Consider the following 17,979-nt stretch of genomic DNA (forward strand, 5'->3'; position numbering starts at 1 on the left):
ACTGCCCTTGTGTCAGAAGGCAGAACTAGTAGGAAAACTGGAAGGCAACACTCATGGGGATTTTGTTATGTGTTATGGTGCAGACAGCATTATTATACTGTGCCTGGTACAGCGCTGCACAAACCATCCAGGGGTTTCCATCTCTAGAAAGATGCTGCGCTGTGAGGCTGGGCTTTTGGTGTGCTGCATGCATTTAATGTTGTGTGCTTGAAAAAGTGAAATAAAGCCAAGGACTGGGTAGTCAGATGTTATTCACATGCACATGAGACTGGTCCTTTCTGAGTGTTTTAGATCATTGAACAGCACAAGTGCTGTTGCCACAGGCGGAGAAGAGCAAGAAGGGAAGAGCGATCAAGGTCCGGCACATGTCCCAGCAGCAGCCAGACACACAACTGTGACACAGGCCCTGGCACGTGGGGAGCAGGGCAGTGATGGGGAGGCCCTAGAGAGTATGGGGGAAGAAAGTGGTGGCTTTTCATGAGAAGCAAAAGGCAGAGATTTATCTCAGCTATTTTTAAGTATTTAACTTCAGTGATTTTAGCTCCATCTACATTCAGTGGGGAGAGAGATGAATTTTCAGAAGATAGTTCAGACCAACTTTGTGCAGAGATGCCTCTTTCTTTTCTAGAGTCTGCAGAGAGTTCATAAATCACTAAGGTTCTCAGCACTGAAGTTAAATGTGTGTGGGGTTGATGTCAGGCTAAGATACTTTTATATCTATCTATCTATCTATCTATCTATCTATCTATCTATCTATCTATCTATCTATCCTTGGTGTATGCCTTCTCCCATAGTTCTGCACTGTGGAAGGGTTCATTACAGCCCTGGTGGATGAGTACCCTCGAGTCCTGAGAGCCAGGAAGAAGATCTTCATTGCAGTGGTCTGCTTCATCTCTTATCTCATTGGGTTCTCCAACATCACCCAGGTACAGATGGCTGTGCTTGCCCCTCTATTCCTGACACCTTTCTGGCCACTCTGGCATAGCACAACACCAAAGCTTTGGGAGAAGTGACAGCATTTCTGCTATTCTGGGTAAAGAGGTTTGCTCATCACTGCTACATCTCAAGTGACTTAGGATGCCTCCATAATTTTTATCACCATCCTATTGGTGACCTACAGGTCAGTCTGGCCTGGTGTTCCGCTATTTGCAATAAGGACTCAAGCCAACAGAGGCCAAATTTAGGGAATGCTTGCTGCAAAGAGTTAAGATAACACAAAAAAACCCAGTCTGTTGGGGGCTTTAACCTCTGGAGTTGAAGCTGAGGTTCACATGAGGGGAGCTGAGGGCTGAGTGGTCTGAAGACCATTTGTGGAGCAGTGTGAGCTCATGAAGAGGCAAGGCAAAACTCCTGGGAGGGACAGAGCACACTAAATTGACTCCTTCTAAAGCAGAGAAATATAACAGATCCTAGTGAATTTCTTCTTTTCTCCTCACCCTTGGCTATGCTGGAACAGGCTGGGTAATTGTCTGCAAGAGCACATCAGTTTTGCTGCTGGGAACCAGACTCCAGTGGAAACAGTGGCTGTACTGTCCAAGGAGATTAACATTAAACCAACAGTCAGAGACAGTAGCAATCCAAGCTGCTGGCTGATATTGTCGATCATAATCTATAACTGAGCTCCTTGACCTTATTTTTGTCTTTTAAGGGCGGCATTTATGTCTTCAAGCTGTTTGATTACTACTCAGCCAGTGGCATGTGTCTTCTCTTTCTTGTCTTCTTTGAGACCATCTCAATTTCTTGGTGTTATGGTAAGCACAAAACACCTCGTTCCTGTGCTTCCCCTATGGGCATAGTGAGTTACTTAAAAAGCCGAAGCCAGTGACAACAATGACAATTTTGCAACTGAAAATAGCTTAGACTGATAACTTCAGGAAACCAGGAGTGGAAGGCTGTCCTCTCACTTCTGCAGGCCATCACAAAGACCTCTGCACAGACTGGCAGATACCCGGGGTCCTTTCCTCTGGGCCCTCAAGAGAACACCAGGAACATGGAAGCTGTTAGCATGAGTTTGTGTCCCAGTACCCCATCCCCTCCAGCTAATGCTTCTCATGCCACAGCATCGTCACCCTCTTGCTGTGCCTGGCCTGTGCTCTGCCATGAGAAGAGGTGAGGACCTCTCATGGTGCAGAGATGGGGTTTTTTCCAGTGCTCATTTCTTCTTGTAGGTGTGAACAGGTTTTACAGGAACATTGAAGAAATGATTGGCTACAAGCCTTGCATCTGGTGGAAGATCTGCTGGGCCTTCTTCACACCTCTTGTCTGCCTGGTAAGACCCAAGGAATCCTATCTGCAGGAGGGGCTTTAGAAAGGCCTCTAAATGGGCTTTAGGGAAACACTGTGTTCTCAGCCCAGCACAGGTCTGGTGCAAGGGGGTCCTAGGCAGACTTGGGATGGATAAAGTGATACAGGAGCCTCTTTCACTCTGCCTGCTGGAAATCACCCATTAAAAAGTTCTAGATGATTGCTTTTAATCTAAATGAGGCCATCAGTTTTTAATTCTTTTTTTTTTCTGAGATGCCAGAAGATAAGCAAAATAATTGAATGTTTTAAAAAGCTGTTATTGGTTCTGGCTTTCAGCTACTCCAGCTTCAGCCTCTGACAGGCTTATGAGAACAAAACCTATCACCACATGCAGGATAACTGACTTCAGAGCAATTTGGCCTTTGCAGGCTCCTGCCCTTTCAGCAGAAGCAGTGCAGGGAGTGGTGTGATAAGGCCAATGACAGGAAGATGAAGACTCCTGAGACCAGCTGTGAGGATGCTGTTAACTTGCATAGGAGCTGCTGTGGGGGCACTGCTTGTCTGAGTAGTCTAGTGAAGAAGGAAATCAGGGGTATTCCAATTCCAGCTTTTTACATAGGATAGGAAGAAATTATATGAAATTACCAGCTGGTGGGCTGAAAGAATCTAGACTAATGTAGAACTGTTGGGTTCCTGTAAGGCTGTTGGGACCTAAGAGGATAATGAAGCAAAGAATGGCTGGACCCTGATTTTGCACACTTTCCCCTGCAATGGCTGGGGATCTTTTCCAGGGTGTGTTCTTCTTCAGTGTGGTGGAAATGACCCCTCTGACACTGGGAAAATATGTCTATCCTGCGTGGGGACAAGGCATCGGCTGGCTGATGGCCCTGTCCTCCATGGTTCTGATTCCAGGGTACATGCTCTACTCTTTCTTCACCTCAAGTGGGACTCTCCGGCAGGTAGGAACAGCTTCACCACTCTGCTCTCTGCTCAGGACAAGTTCCTCCCTGAACTGAGCCTGGACCAAGCAGCCCTGTGCTCACAGAGCTGTCAGAGTGCAGCAGGCTGGTGCTGCAGGAGCTCTGTGCACCCTCTTGCCCAGGGAGGGCTCAGATCAGTCCCAGGGCACTGAACAGCCTTCAGTGACATGGGCTCACTGGAGAGGACCTGCCAGCACAGCTGAGCAGGACACATCTGAACCCTGGAAGCTCTGCTGGGCTGTGGCTGGACATGCAGGTAGGCCTTCAGGTGGTCTACCCCTGTGTCTGTTGTTCCTCGTTGAGATTTGTGTGGTCACCACCACAAAAATGGAGCCCTCCTCCCCTGAATATCCCTTTGGTGTGGGGTACTGGAGCCATGGAAGGGTTTGGGAAGAAATCTTTGAGGTTTCTCGACCCAGAGAAATCCCAGCTCCTGACAATCCCTGGCTATGAGCATGTTTTCTTGGCACTCCTCAGCAGGGAGATCAGCATCCTCCAAGCCTGAATCCTGAAATATCTCAGGCTAGGCCCTGCCAGCAGCAGAGACAAGCACAGGGGTGGTTTGTCATGTGCTTTTCAGTTTACTCAGTGACTGAGGGGTTAGGAAACAAGAAAGACCCACAATACCCACCACACTAGCCTTGTTTAAAACATTTTCTTTAGTAATTTGTGCAGGATTTTATGTAGCAGTGAATCATGAGCCTCTAGGTCACACCCTACTGCTCAGATTTTATTTACAGTGTTGACATTCAGTCTTGAGAGCACTGTGCCCCAAGTCCCTGGCTCGGTGCTGTCTGCCACAAGCTACAGGTGTAGGAAGTCACCCTGGGAGTGTTGATTTGTGGTTTTCCCAGCCCAGCTGGAACAGCACCCAGATGCCATCTAAATCACATGAGCTTACTTTAGGGATGCTGTATTTTAACAAAGTTTGACTCAGAAAAGTTATGGCTGGAATTACTGGGCTGAGGTCAGCTTTGGGTTCTCTGCCTTTGAGGTGAAGTTGCAGGTGGATTTGCATTTTCTTCCTCCCAGCCTTCCATTTGGATGGGCTCTGATGTGGGAGGTTGGTGGATTTGGGATCTCAGATCTGCTTTCAGTTTCTGGTTTCTCATCTGAAGCTGGGTTTAGGTACTTGTCCTTCCTGCAGGACTCAAGCCAGGGTGTTATGTCAAGCCACTTTGTTGATTTCAGGTTGAAGGCCAGGGCAATTCCAATAGTAGGCCCTTTCTCAGACATTTAAAAGATTCCTTATTCACTCATAATGTGAGTTGAAAAGGGGGAAGGGAAGCCTGAAAGCACAGATATGGGTTCAACCCTTTGCCTACTCTCAATCCTGTTCACTGGAGATGGAGAGAGCACATCGCAGCATCTGGGGGAGCCCCGACTGCTCTGCGACCTCCCAGGAGTAGCTCGACTTCTCCTGACCAAGGGCTTGTGCTGATTACATCCATAGTGCTTCCAGAGTGCTGTGTACCCCTGTGCAGCCCCAGGGGCATGGAGGGAAGCCCATGAGTGTGTTTCCACCCATCCCCTCAGCATCTCATGCAAACCATCAGTACCAGTAAGCAGCATGAATGGCTGATGTGCACCCTCCCTATCTGACTCTTCCTCTAACATTGCCCACAAACATCACGAGACCCAGACCCCTCTCAATCATTCATAGACCCAGGAGTGAGCAGCAGATGGCAGCAGGAAGAAAGTAGGCTAATCTGTGTGTGTGTGTGCTGGTAGCAGAGAGACAGAGAGAATTCTTGGCCTCTTATATGCACAGATCCTGGATTAATTTGTAATAGAGCTGGAGGGAAATTAGATGCCAATCCTGAATGAAGTGGTTTTGACAGACAGGAAAGATTACAAGTCGTTTTGATCCTACTGAGCATGAATGCGAGAGACTGAAAAAATACCATGAATGGCACAAGCAGTTCAGTGAACATTTCAGGGACTTCACCCAGCAACAGCCACTTCAGTGGTGTTGGAGGGTAGGAGCTTGTTTCCCTTTACTGGAAAGAGGTTCTACCTGTCTTAGTGAGTCTGTTCAGGTCAGCCTTAATCCTCCTCTGCATTCTCTTCTGCAGTGCTCAGCATCAGTCCCTCCCTGACTGGCAAAAGTGGTTCATTCTTCTTCATCACTCTTGCTGCTACACACTTCCTGTAATGATTTGCCCCTCCATATTTTCCTGGGTTCTTGCTTCATTTTACTTGACTCTGCAATTTTCTTTTCATCAGCTCAGGGTGACAGGAGTTGCTGCTGTGCACAGGTTTGTGCAGGCCGATGTTCTGATCTGCATCTAAGGCACAGACTGCAACCTTGTTAAGCTGCTGTAGTTACTTAGTAATGCTTTGTAATCAACCCTAATGGGAATATGAGTCTGCTCTGAAGCCTGTGGCATTGCAGCTCTCTCTTGTTCCTCCTTGCCACCGGTCTCACCTGGTAACAGTTTGCCTCTGTTATCAGGGTGCTCCCCATGTTTCAGGTAAAAGGAGGAGCTGCTGTGCTCTGTGCAGCATCAAAGCAAAGGTGACTTGCAGAAGCTTTCGGGGTACTGCCAAATGCTGGAGGAGTCGCTCCATGCACCATCCCCTCGCCCTGTAACCAGGGTCAGCTCTGAGCCTTGGGGCGAGGGTCCCAGCCCTCAGCTGCTGCCCCCAGCCCTGGCTGTCCCACTGCTGCTGCCCCCAGCCCTGGCTGACACACTCTCTCCTTTCATTCCCGGGCAGCGTTTGCAGCAGATGACACAGCCCAGGCCAGAGGTGCACGCTCAGAACAACGGCCTCCAGCCAAAGACGTCCTTGAATGGGAGGATCTCGGATGCTGCCGTGTAGGAGGAAAGCCCGAACTCCTCACCCTGCCCTGCAGCTGCTCACTCCACGTTGTCCCTCAAGCTCCTCTGGCACAGCTTGCTGTCCCTGGCTCTGCGGTGGCTTTTGCTTGTCCAAGAGAGGACCTGGTGGAGGCACCCGTTCATGGCTCTTCCTCCTGGCATGGCTGAACAAGGCCCTGAACAAGCTGCCACCAGGGCGTTGTGCGGTGACCATCTTCATCCTGCAACATCCTGGTCCAGGCCCTCAGGGAGGAGCAGCTGGTGCCCACATCTTCCTCTTCCTGAGGAGAGGTGGTGTCTCTAGAGAGCTTAGACTGATTGCTGTCCACTTCTCTGTTTCTTGCCTTTCCATGTGAAACTCCACAGAGCATAGCACAGCACACGGCTGTGCTTCACCCCAGAGAGATTGCTGTCACCAGGTTCAAATCCCAGATGGCTGTTGATTGATGGAGCATAAAACACCAGCAAATACATAACTAGAGGGGATGTGCAGAGCAAAGGATTCTAGTGCAGAACAAGGGATTCTAGTGAGGAGTCCTGCATGCTGGTAGCTGTAGGACCCTACACCCAGAGAAGGGCTTAAGGACAGTGTGTGCTGCTCACAGGTGCGGTGTTTCAGCCCTGCACAGTCTCCAGACGTGTTCGCTGCATCCATTGGGGCTGGCACTGTGAGCCAGAGCCCAGCGGAGCAGGCAGCCTTTCTCTTCTGGGGCATCCTGCCCTTTACAGCTGTGTGCAGTAACCACACCCTGACCTAAAAGGCAGCTAAAAGGGTAAATGGAGGGCTCCTTGCTACAGGCTGTTCAAGTCTCCTACACTGACCACAAGCTTCATGCAGAGGCAAGGCTGCGTGATAGAGATTTTACAGCACTGTGCAAATCTCCACCCAAGAAGAAACAGGGTAGTTTCTGCCAAGCAGGCTCCCTGACTTTGTCCCTGGGTGGGAAACAGTAAGGTGGAGCATAATGCCCATGGATGGTTCAGTTTACACCTTTTTCAGGAAGTGGCCACACCTAAATCCCAGCTGGTGGAAGGCAAGAACTCCTGAGGCAGTTGGCAGGATGCAGCCACCATGCTCATACCCACCCCTGTGAACCAGTGCTGACTTCCCTTGGGAAGTGTCTGTTCAGTCAGCTGCTGTCACTGGCACATCCCAACTCCCAACACACAAACCACAGAGGGCTGTGAGTTCTTGTAGGTGGTGCTGAAGGAGTGTAACACCTTGGAGAAGGCTGGGAAGTGTTTCAGAGCCATCCTAAAACAGCAGTATATTTCTTGGTGATAAAGCTTTGTGAAAGGAGGTGGCTGATCACAGCACCACGTGTAGGTGTGACAGTGACGCTGCGGTTGTGCCAGCCTCCCAGTGACCCCACACAGAGATAGCCCTGTACACAGAGTGTTTGATGAGCACACATGCTGTGACTCAGTGCTGATTAGTCTCTCCCCTCCCCTGGCACAGCATTGCCAGGTCTGCTCACACTCCCAGCTCCAGATCAGAATCAACAAACGCATAAATGAGCATCCAAGAAAAGGTAAGTCCCACCCACCTTTCCTACCAAAGAGTCTGGTCTCGGAAGTGACACACTGTAGTCCCCCAGGGTCCTACTGCAGGTGACAGCTGAGTGATGAGCCTTTGCACAATTGTCTTGCACTCCAATAGTAGCTTCAAAATGCTGCAGGTTGGCCCTGTGCTCCCTGTCCCCAGGACTCGCCAGAGCATGGGGCCAACCCGCTCTCCTGCCAATCTTCCAGCCTGTGGATCAGTAACAGAAGGAACAAAGAAGTTTTCTGGTGAAAGCTAAAGTCAGACCCCTTCAGAGTGGGTCCCCTGCCAACTCATTGGTGAATCTTGATTAATGTTGCTTCAGATGTGTAACCAATTTGTATTTGTACACATGGCTCTCAGCAGTTATGGCTGCTGGGCAGTAAGTTCATGTTTTGTGGTGTCCAACACCCTGAGCTGAGATCATGCCCTGTCCTACATGTAATTGTTACAGTGTTTGTGTCAAAAAAATCGCGGCTGTTAAATAGACATGAGGAAATGCTGAATTTACAGGCTTGGTCTTGTAGAGCCAAAACCCAAACACTGAAAGCTGCAATCATAGCTCATCACCATTAATCTCAGCCAGTTACAGACATGTCATCTTTCCTTGTCCCTTAATTGTCTGTGCCAGTATAGCTGAAAACTTCTATTTCAATTTCACCTATTTTTATGAACCAGGGCAATAAGGAAACCACTCTTTATAAACATGTATGTCCTTAGAGAGGGACATCTGTGCTCAAAAAATGTGTTAAAGCTCTAAACTTTGCAGTAATGACCCTTCTAGATACCTGCTTTTGCCTGTGCATCCAGGTCCCACAACCTCCCTCCCCTCAAGTGCAGACTGAGGGTGGCACAGGTGGGTGATGGGCAAAGGACTCAATTTTTGAGCGAGGCCTTAAAACCATGGAAGACTTTGTTTCTTCCAACTTCATTGGGGCAGCTCAGGTCTGAGAAAGAACAAATAAGTGTCAGTGGTAATTTTTTAAACTCTTGGCCAAAGAGTTATATTGCTGTCAGAGCTGTTCAAAGGTTGTTCCTCCAGAGGAGTGGAGAAGGAAGGGTCCAGAAAACAAAATTCTTTCCCTGGTTGCTGAGGAAATCTCTAAACTCCCAATTCATATTTGCTAGGATTTTAGCCCCAGCATCTCTCTGACTTGTGGCCCTGCCTGTGGTACATCATTCCAGATGTAGCAGCAGGGGCTGCTCATAATAACAATATTTGGTGAGATTTAACCATTTGCTCAGTTTTCTGCTTGTGACCTTCTCCTTTGCTCTCTCTCCTGCCTTGGTCCTTTTTATCCTCTTGCCTCAGTCCTTCCCTGCTATCATCTGTCCAGTGGAAATTATCTACCTCAGCTTTTCTCCTCCTGCTTTCCACTACTGTCAAATTACAGCTCTCCCCCTTTCTCTTCTCCTTTCTATTCTTTCCTTATTTCTATCTCTTTCTATTATCGCCAGCCTCTCTTCCTTGTTTCTCTCACTTCTTCTTCCAGCTTAGAACTCCTTCCTGCACGCCTGTGGCTTAGCCTCTCGCTGTGTGCATGCTCAAACCTTCTGCCTACTGAAAGCTGGAGCTCAGGATCCCACAGAGGACCTCAGCTTTTCACAGGATCCAATCCCTAAGAACCAATTTCCGTCCCAATATCAAAATTATAATGAAGTTCCAGATATTTCTCTTCCTCTTTGCACCAGAAAACATTGTGCCATGCAATACTATCTCCTGGTATTTTCAGAAAGACATTTCAACCCACATTCCCCCAGTGTGCACAGAGCTGTGCCTGTTCTGAAAGATTTTGTGGGCTTTCCTGTTTTTGCGCTACTTTATTTCCACCATGAATATTTGGATCTGTGAAGTCTGGCATGCATAACCCTGCAGATAGGAATTTGCCCTTAGTCAAGCTCTGTTTGATGGACTGATCCCCTTCTCCAGCATTTCAGACTCATCCAATGCTTAGCACTAGAAGAACATTCCCACCTTCATCAGGCACAGGTTTCCCATCTAGTCAGGGATGGCAATGGACCCCCCTAAGCTCATCCCACACCTCTGAAATGCCAGTGTGGGTGGGTCTGTCAAAGCAGCCACACCTGTTCATTGACTGCAAGAACCACTTTTGTCCTGTTCCCAAGGTGTGTCACATCTGCTGACCACCACTCTGCTCCTTATTCCTTCTGACTCACTCAAAACAGAGGATACATAGCCAGGGTGTGGGATGCTCCCCTGTCCCCACTGCTGTGGTTCAGAAGGGGATTGTGGTCCCCTGTGCTCACCTACAGCACTCCTGCCTTTCCTCTGCCCCCTCGCCTGCCCAGCACCTACCAGCCTCTCCCTCCCACCATAGGCAGCCGCTTGAAATAATCCTTTATGAAACCTCTTAATTCTAAGGAGCTATTTAGGGACCTGTGTTCAAATCCCTCTGAAATCCTCTTTTTCCTGAGGCCTGCAAAATATAAAATAAAAGCCACTGCCCTGATCCTTTGCTGCTGTGGGGGCTGACATGGGCCATAGGAAAGGCAGGATTGTTCTGTTGCTGCTCAAGAGCTGCTTCCCCTGGAGATCGGGGTGTGATCCTCTCCCATGGGAGAGGGGAGCTCTTCCTGCTGCCATTCTAGCAGATGTGCTCCAACAGCTGGCAGCTGGTTGTAAAACACGTGTGCCATGTCCATGACAGGATATGATGCCATGTGGCACTGCAAGGCTTTGCCCGGCCAGCCGCTGTGCAGCTTGTAGTTTTGCCACAGTGCTGTTAAATGTTGTGTGGAGAGGAGTTGTGTTGTGCATCAGGGGTGCCCTTAAAGCTGGTGTCATTCTGGATGAGCAATTTGTCCTGATCCCTTGCCTATTCCAGGGGGCTTCTCTCGAGACTGGAGGATCCTGGTTGCATTTGATGCTGATGGCCAAATGGGGAGAAGGTCTGCATCACTGAGGGGACATATCCACTGTGGTTTGGCTTGTGCTGAGGGCTACCAGCTTTCACCAAGCACTGTCTGTCTTCCTCGGGAGCTGAGTGCATGAGGCGCGGTGCTCAGCTCTGTGTGTCAACACTGGCACTGGAGGCCACGTGGAGTGCATGCACAGGGGGGTTGGGGTGCATCCCAGCATCCCCACTGCAGCCTTGGCTGAGGCAGCACTGCCACGGGCACTGTGGGGCTCCTGACGAGTATGTGTCCATCATGCCTGTGATGCTGTCAGCTGGGAAGTATCCGTGTCTGGAGATGCTCAGGAGAGGTTAGTGCTCCCTGCGCCGATACCTGACAGCCATGACGCTGATGGAGATGCCTCCTGACAGCCCAGCATGATGCCACTGCTCTGCCAAGAAAATGGCACCAGCATTCACCGGGCCCCAGGGACCAGACACGTGCCCTCGTGGGGTGGCACGTGTCCCCACCACAGCTCCTGGGGACAAGCAGCCCTTATCCCCCACAGCTGCAGCCCTGTACAGAGTGGTCATGGAGGGATTTATCCTGGGGGGTCAAGGTGTTTCTGCTTCCAGATGAAAAAAACCAACTCATCAGGAAGGGACTTGTCTGAATCACTGGTGTAATGATATGGGGAGCAGGCTGGCCTCCGAGGGTCCCCCAGCCAGAACACAGGGGCAGGTAACCTGTTGGGGGGCACTGCTGATCACTGCATCTCCCACAAGCCCAGGGGCCACTGGCAGAGCAGGGCATGGTGGCAGAGCAGGGCATGGTGGCAGAGCTGGATGTTTTTCTCCCTTTGAAGGCTGCATGGCTTGGAGAAGACTCTTGGCCAGTTTGTATTGCATTGAGCTGTTCAGGAAAATACAAATATCCCTGCAGTGACCCCATAAAGAAACGCGCCTGCTAGTTTTGTGCTGATGCTGCTGACCCAGATCCAGAAAAAATCTGCTCTGTGTCTGTCCAGACAAAAGGTTCTGTCGTGTAAACTCATCCCTTGCCATCAACCCAAAGAGCACTGCCTGCTGCCTGCTCAGTGGCTCCAGAGCCCCTTACGCAGCCCTGGGGGATGAGACCAGGACATGGTGGCATCTGTGCCCCCATCCCAGCACACAGGCAGTGCCAGCTCCCTGCCCTGCTCTCTGCCCATCCCCAGGGAGCCCATGTGCCTTTCGGACAGTTTGTTCCTGTCTGAGTGGCTGAGCCCGTTCACCTGCCACCCTCTTGTCTGTGCATCCCCCTCCAGCACACGGCAGAGCAAACTGACACACCTCTAAAAATAACTCCTAGGTGGGAAGGAGGGCAAGAGATGGAGAGGGATGGCTGCGTTTGGTTGGAGAGGGGCAACGTCCTCCTCTGCCTCTCCTGCCCTCCTGATGGTGCCACCATGTCCTGGCCAAGTGGCCACTCTGTGTCGCTGCCTGCCCAGCCCGTGGCACAAATACTTTGATGTGTTTTTGAAGTGCGTTTGGTCCTGCACGGGGGAGAGAAAGAGAGCTGACATCTCTGTCCCCTCTCTGCACTTACTGCAAATGAAAGGATTAGAAGTTATAATCCAAGATTCTTATTTTAAAGCGGCTTTTCAGCTTTGTGAGGGGTGATGCTCCTGGGGGAGGTGGTGACAGGGCAGCTGTCACAGCCCCAGTCACTGTGGGTGCTTGGGCATCGGCAGCCGAGGCTCAGTGGCACTGGTGTGCTCCAGGCTGCAGGAGGGGCTGTCGGAGCGGCACTTCTGCAGGGAGTGGGAGAGTGTGTGTGGGGGGCTCTGCAGGCCCGGGGTATAGGGGTATCCCACCCCTGGGCATTTGCCTTGGCACTAAGGAGTGCAGCCAAGCGCTGGGTAGGTGCCACTGTCAGGCTGCACCAATGGATTCACAGGGGATTCCAGATGTTTTGAGCTCTGAAAAGAAAGAGTGGGCTCTTTCTTTGGGAATGGAGGGCAGAACTATATCAGCCAGCACTGTTTAAATGGGAACTATCTAGGTAGGCAGCACAGCCACGGTGAGTGATGTGGCAGCCCAGACCCCCTGGCAGCATCCCAGCCACTGCCTGGTGGGGATCACATGCACCCAGCTCCGTGGGGGCTGCCCCCATCACTGGCAGTACCACGGACCCCAGAATGACCCTCCAGCTGTGGGAACTCCTCTGCAGGGCAGAGCCTCGGGACCTGAGTGAGGTCGGCTGCTGCCAATCCCTGTGGAGCATCTGCTCTTGGGATGCTGAGTGCCAAATTGCACCAGCCCAAAGCATCCTGCAGCCCTTGGAAAGCTTCTGTCCCACCCTGCCAGCAGTGTCTGCTCTGGAGAAGTACAGTGATCTTTCTTCTTTTGTACTTCTTAACTCCTTCTCCTTCTTCCCACTGCATTCATGACAGACCCATGCAAAATGTTAGCAAACTGATGGTTTTTTTCACTGGCATCTCTGCAGCCTTTCCCTCTGCTAATTATTATAGCTGTGCTTCTTCTAGGGCAAGTCGACAGATGGCTGGAGCTTTACTATGAATGAGCTATTTAAATAGGGCTCTGGCTTTTCCCTTGCACATTTCTTTTCTGGCTGCATGTCCTGAGCTGCTGGATGGGTTGTCCTTTTCACTAGGGATGCCAGAAGCTGTGAGCTGACACTAAAGGCTGAGGGCAGATCCCAGGAGATGGGTTCTTTTCTTTCCTCTTAGAAAGGGAAGACAATTCTGCCCTGGTTCATGTGGCCTCATAGGGTGCTGTGTTTTGGATTTAGTATGAGAATAATGTTGATAACCCACTGATGTTTTAGTTGTTGCTAAGTAGCAACAACTATGTTAAGGGTCCCATGCTGTGCCAGTGAGGAGAGGCACAAGAAGGTGGGAGGGAGCATGGCCAGGACAGCTGACCTGAACTGGCCAAAGGGATATTCCATGGCACAGCACTTCATGTTCCGTACATACGCTGGGGGGAGCTGGCTGGGAGCTGCTGATCACTGCTGGGGGATTGGTCAGTGGGTGGTGAGCAATTGCATTGTGCATCTTTCTTGCATTTTCATTTCATTATTTTTATTCTTTCACTTCATTTTAGTTATTAAACTGCTCTTATCTCTATCCACAAATTTTACCTTTTTCTAATCTCCTCCCTATTCCACCAAGGGTGGAAGAGGGGGGCAGAAAGTGAGCAGCTGCAAGGTACTTAGTTGCTGGCTGGCATTAATCCACAAGATAAAGAAAATGAACTGAAAAGTGAAGCCTTCTGTAATGGGAGGGAATAGGAAGCTGTACATAGAATATCAGCATGGGTATGTATCACTCGAAGTGTTTTTACTGCTACAGCCTTGATCCTACACTCCTGTGGAAGAAGATCCTTCTGTTCCTTGTGTTTGTTTTTTTTCAAATGAACTTGATATTGTTTGGGACACCCTACCCTTCATGAGGAGGAAGGATTAGGAAGACAGGATTCTTGTTTTCAAAAAAGTCATTGATAACTGTGCCACACTGTAAGACCCCAAGGCTGGAGCATGGGTGCTGTATAAAACAAGATCCTTCTCTACATGCCGGAGAACATTCCCAGCTCACGAATTGTATGGTTTAAGACAGAAAACAGCTCCTCAGCCAGATTTAACCTCAGTTGCACTCACTAGCTGCAGAAAAGTAGCTTCAAGACCCACCAAGTGTGACAGAGTTCCCAAACTGGTTAAATCCCACAGCCCTGCTAACCTTGCATCATCATCCTGAGGCACCTGCTTATTTTCAGCCACCTTTCCCAGGTCAGGCAGGCGTATGTGCATACCTCCAGGCTGCTGAATTAAGGGTCTGGGCAGTGACTTTACAGAGGGGCACCTCTTTCCCAGCAGCTGGTGATGAGAGGAACCTCAGTCTGTGGGGAGCGGTGGAGCCTGGCTCTGATCAGCTGTGCCCCAGGCACCCCCTTCCAGCACAGTCTTCCCAGAGTACCCCAGACGAGGTGTAAAGGGACCCACAGCGACCTGCACACAACAGTGACACTGCAGACACATGGCAGCTTTGGGTTATGGTGACCTTCCTGCCACCACACTGCTCCGGGAGGACTCCCCTCTCTGTGTGGGCATTGGGATGGCTCTCTGACCCCAGAGGCAGCACCTTCAGCACAGGAGGCAGCAGGCTGCGAAGTGCTGAGTTCAGTGGTGAGTCTGCATTTTGCTTGACAGGGGTGGATAGACCCCACCTACAGCAAAACATTTGAGGGATGTGTGCTTAATTAAAAGTCTATCTGAAAAGTTTCAGAGAAAAATTGCATCTCAAGATTCTCTGTGGAAAAGAGCAGTGTATTTTGATCAATTCCAACCACACTATGTATCAGTTATTGCACATAATGGATGCCGTATAGATATAGCAGGGTACAGGTGCACTGTGACAATTGTGGTATTTGCTTTTTGGGTTGTAATCCTTTGTACCAGCACTACCTATGTATGTCTACATAGTATCCTTCCCAGAGAGACTTGCCATCTTCTGATTAATAACAGTATCTGTACATTGGAGCAAGTGAGGAGTATTTCACATATAGACAATCTGGTTTTATTGCTTTCATCTTTACTTTACAGCCAGGTGTGTGATCTAAACATCCGCCAGGAACTTCAATAATCTTCTGTTTCAAAATATCTTAGAAAATGACTGTTTGGGATGGGCTGATTTATAACATATCCGTGGCACACAAAAACATAAATGGAAGCCTCTGAATCCCCGGGAAATATCCTGTCTGTGTCTGGGAGGGGCTTCTGTCCTCCCAAGTGTTTCACGGTGGGCCAGGGGATCTAAGGGATTCTTTGAAGCCAGCAAAGAATTTGCAACCTATAGACAAGGGGTTTTTGGCAGGTGCAATCTGAATGCAGCATCTATTCGACCCAGCTGCAGAGATGTAGCTTGGCTCCCCCACCCTCGGAGAGGAGAGCTCGCTTTGTGTGCATGTGCTTGAGTCTCTCTCAAAGGTCAGCTTCATTAACCTTGGGGTTATGCTTTGTGTAAATATGCACTTATATCTGATCTGCACAGGAAACGTCATTTTCCTTACGTGTCTCCCATCCAGGTGTTCCCCAGGCCTGAGCCTGCGTAGCTGGTGAGATGTGCTGCGGCGGTGACGCTGCAGCCAGCACCGCTGTCCTGCTCAGGCAGCCCGAGGTGCCCGTGCCCCACGGTTTTGTGCAGCACGCTCTGCAGAGGCGCCTACACGCTCCCCGAGGCGTGCTCCTGTGCGCAGGCAGGTGCTGTGGGCACTGCCCCACGGCGTGTGCTGGTCCCTGCTGCACGGCTTCCTCCGTTCCACACGGGCCGCGGCGCACAGGCAGCAGCGAGGGCTCGGCGAGGCTGTGCGGGCTCCCTCCCCGAGGCGCAGCCTGCACGGCCCAGAGCATCCAGCAAGACGGACAGCAGTGAGCTGCGGCACAGAAGGGCTCTGCCTTCTCCCCTCACCGTTTTCCTCTCTGCCTCACTGCAGGGGTGAATTTCACAATTAAGTTGCCACCTCCTGAACAAGTTTATTGCTTCCTGATTTCCTCTGGATCTGATCCTCAGAGAGTCTGAGCACTGAGCTAGCTCCAGCTGCTTTCGACAAGAAAGCAGCAGCAGCCGGAGCAGGCTGCCCCCGAGGCCAGCAGGAATCCGGGATGCTCAGCACTCCGTGGGAGCACCCCGTGGTCGTGGCGCCTGCACACACCGCTGCAGCCCAGGGACGCCGTGGCGGGGGCTGAGGCAAAGAAGACATTGGCGCACAAGTGACATTATCTCAATATAATTTCTAAAACTCTATTGAGTGAACAGGTAAAATACCTCTGATCTATTTTTGTTATTTTTGTTACAAAATATTAGCCATTTGGACTCCTTGCTAGGTGTGACCACACCACTTTTCCCAAAGGAAGCTTTTGTTGGTGATATTTACAGCAGGAGACAGGTACAGACAGACAGGTGCTTTCAAAAGCCTACGCACAGGTAACACTTCTGTTGTTAGATTTTAAAAAGACACATTCAGATGGGGTCGTGACTAGTGTTGAAGAGCTGGGTGACTTCAAAGCTGCTGTCCCAGGCATGGCTGCGAACGAGAGGGCAGGGCAAGGACAGCTCTAGCTCACGAAACACTGCCAGCAGTCCCTGGAGCCTACACTAGCACAGTGAGGCAGCTGGTGGAGTGGGAGACGGGGGGAGCTTGCTCAGCAACTTGCATTTCAAAGCAGAGACTCCACCAAGCAGCAGCATCCTTGGTTTAGGGCTCAGATTTCTTTTGGAAACCTCAGAAACATGTGCAGGTAGTTGCAGGTTGAGCCTTTGAAGAACATGTAACAAAACTCAAACCCTTATGGCTCAGAGGCCCTCCAACGCTTCCAAATCTGGTGGTACCTTTCACTATGAGTACTGATGAAATTCTGGTTGTGGACCATACCCACACCTTTCATCTACAGGAAGCAGAGAAAACGTGAACAGTGGGATGCTTTGAAAGCCTTGTAGAAGCACGGAGTGTTGCTAACCCAGCAGCCCAGACTATGGCATTACAAACTACTACAGCAGTGGACAAGCAGTGCATTCAACCCAAAGTGTTTGCAAGGCTCGATTCTCCTGTCACATTTGCCCATCCCTTTGCTACTGGTGCAAACAGATTAATTACACTGGGCCTGCACCAGTATGAGCAAGCATCAGGATAGAGCCTGGTGTAACACAGCTCAGTCTCTCCTACTGTTCACCAAAGCCACCTTCTCATTTGTCCACTGACTACCTGACACCCACTGCAGAATACTTTTCACTAGGTTTCTCTTTTCTCTCTCCCCCCACTCCTTTTTTAGTATAGAAGGGCATGAATTTGGCAGCAAAAAGACACTGGTTCATTTGGGTTGAGTTAATCTTTGCAGCAGCTCCCTGCCTGACTCCTCCACCTGAAAGATTGTGCTAGGTTCATGATCAGAATCACCACTGTCAAGAGCTGGTGATTTTTCTTTGGGCTGGTCCCTCCAGGTGGGCTGTGGTACACATTTTGTCCTTCATTAGGTTGTCACTGAGATGCTCCTTCTAGCCTGCACCCTGTTAGTCTGTGTGCAAGGGTGTCTGTTCACAGCTGTACAGCTACACTGAGTCTGTGTGTCTCACTGGCGCGTGGGAGGACTGTGGGAGCAGACAATACAATAGATCAGACGAGGTGCAGATATGTTTTAAAGTGCTTTCATCCTTCGAGACCAACCTTCCAAAGAATAAAAAAAAAAGATCTGTGTTTTGAAGTAAAGTCCGAAGGTGTTGGCTCCGCAGTGGCATTTTGACCAACCTGTTCCACGACAACCTGGAACAGTTTTGTGCCTCTCCAGCTAAACCCAACAGAAGATGTGGTAGCCAGCAGGCTAGAAGACAGCAAGGGTTATCTACATTTGCTTCTCTGTCCAAAGCTCAAGGCCAGCAGTAGCCTTTGCAAGGTCAGGGAAACAGAACTAACCTGCCCTGAGAGAATTCTGTGCCTCAGGTACCTCAGCACTTCAGTTCACTCGCTTCTACCCTTCATCC

At 50.1% G+C, this 17,979-nt stretch overlaps 1 protein-coding gene across 6 annotated transcripts in view; it reads left to right on the plus strand.

Annotated features, from left to right (window-relative positions):
• LOC138104429 (sodium- and chloride-dependent GABA transporter 1-like) overlaps positions 1–12,657 on the plus strand; it is a 40,129-nt gene extending 27,472 nt beyond the window's left edge. For 4 of the 6 annotated variants that reach the window (XM_069003713.1, XM_069003712.1, XM_069003714.1 and 1 more), the window contains 5 exons: positions 795–926; positions 1,649–1,751; positions 2,169–2,269; positions 3,036–3,203; positions 5,943–8,742. In XM_069003713.1, coding sequence (XP_068859814.1) covers positions 795–926; positions 1,649–1,751; positions 2,169–2,269; positions 3,036–3,203; positions 5,943–6,047 — 609 coding nt within the window. In that variant the 3' untranslated portion in view covers positions 6,048–8,742. Of the gene's footprint in view, positions 1–794; positions 927–1,648; positions 1,752–2,168; positions 2,270–3,035; positions 3,204–5,942; positions 8,743–10,435 lie in introns of those variants that run through there. The other 2 variants (XR_011148062.1, XM_069003715.1) reach the window with 2 other exon arrangements.
• The last annotated feature ends 5,322 nt before the right edge of the window (positions 12,658–17,979 follow it).

Source organism: Aphelocoma coerulescens, chromosome 1A (assembly GCF_041296385.1).
Source record: "Aphelocoma coerulescens isolate FSJ_1873_10779 chromosome 1A, UR_Acoe_1.0, whole genome shotgun sequence".
NCBI classification, from domain to species: Eukaryota; Metazoa; Chordata; class Aves; order Passeriformes; family Corvidae; genus Aphelocoma; species Aphelocoma coerulescens.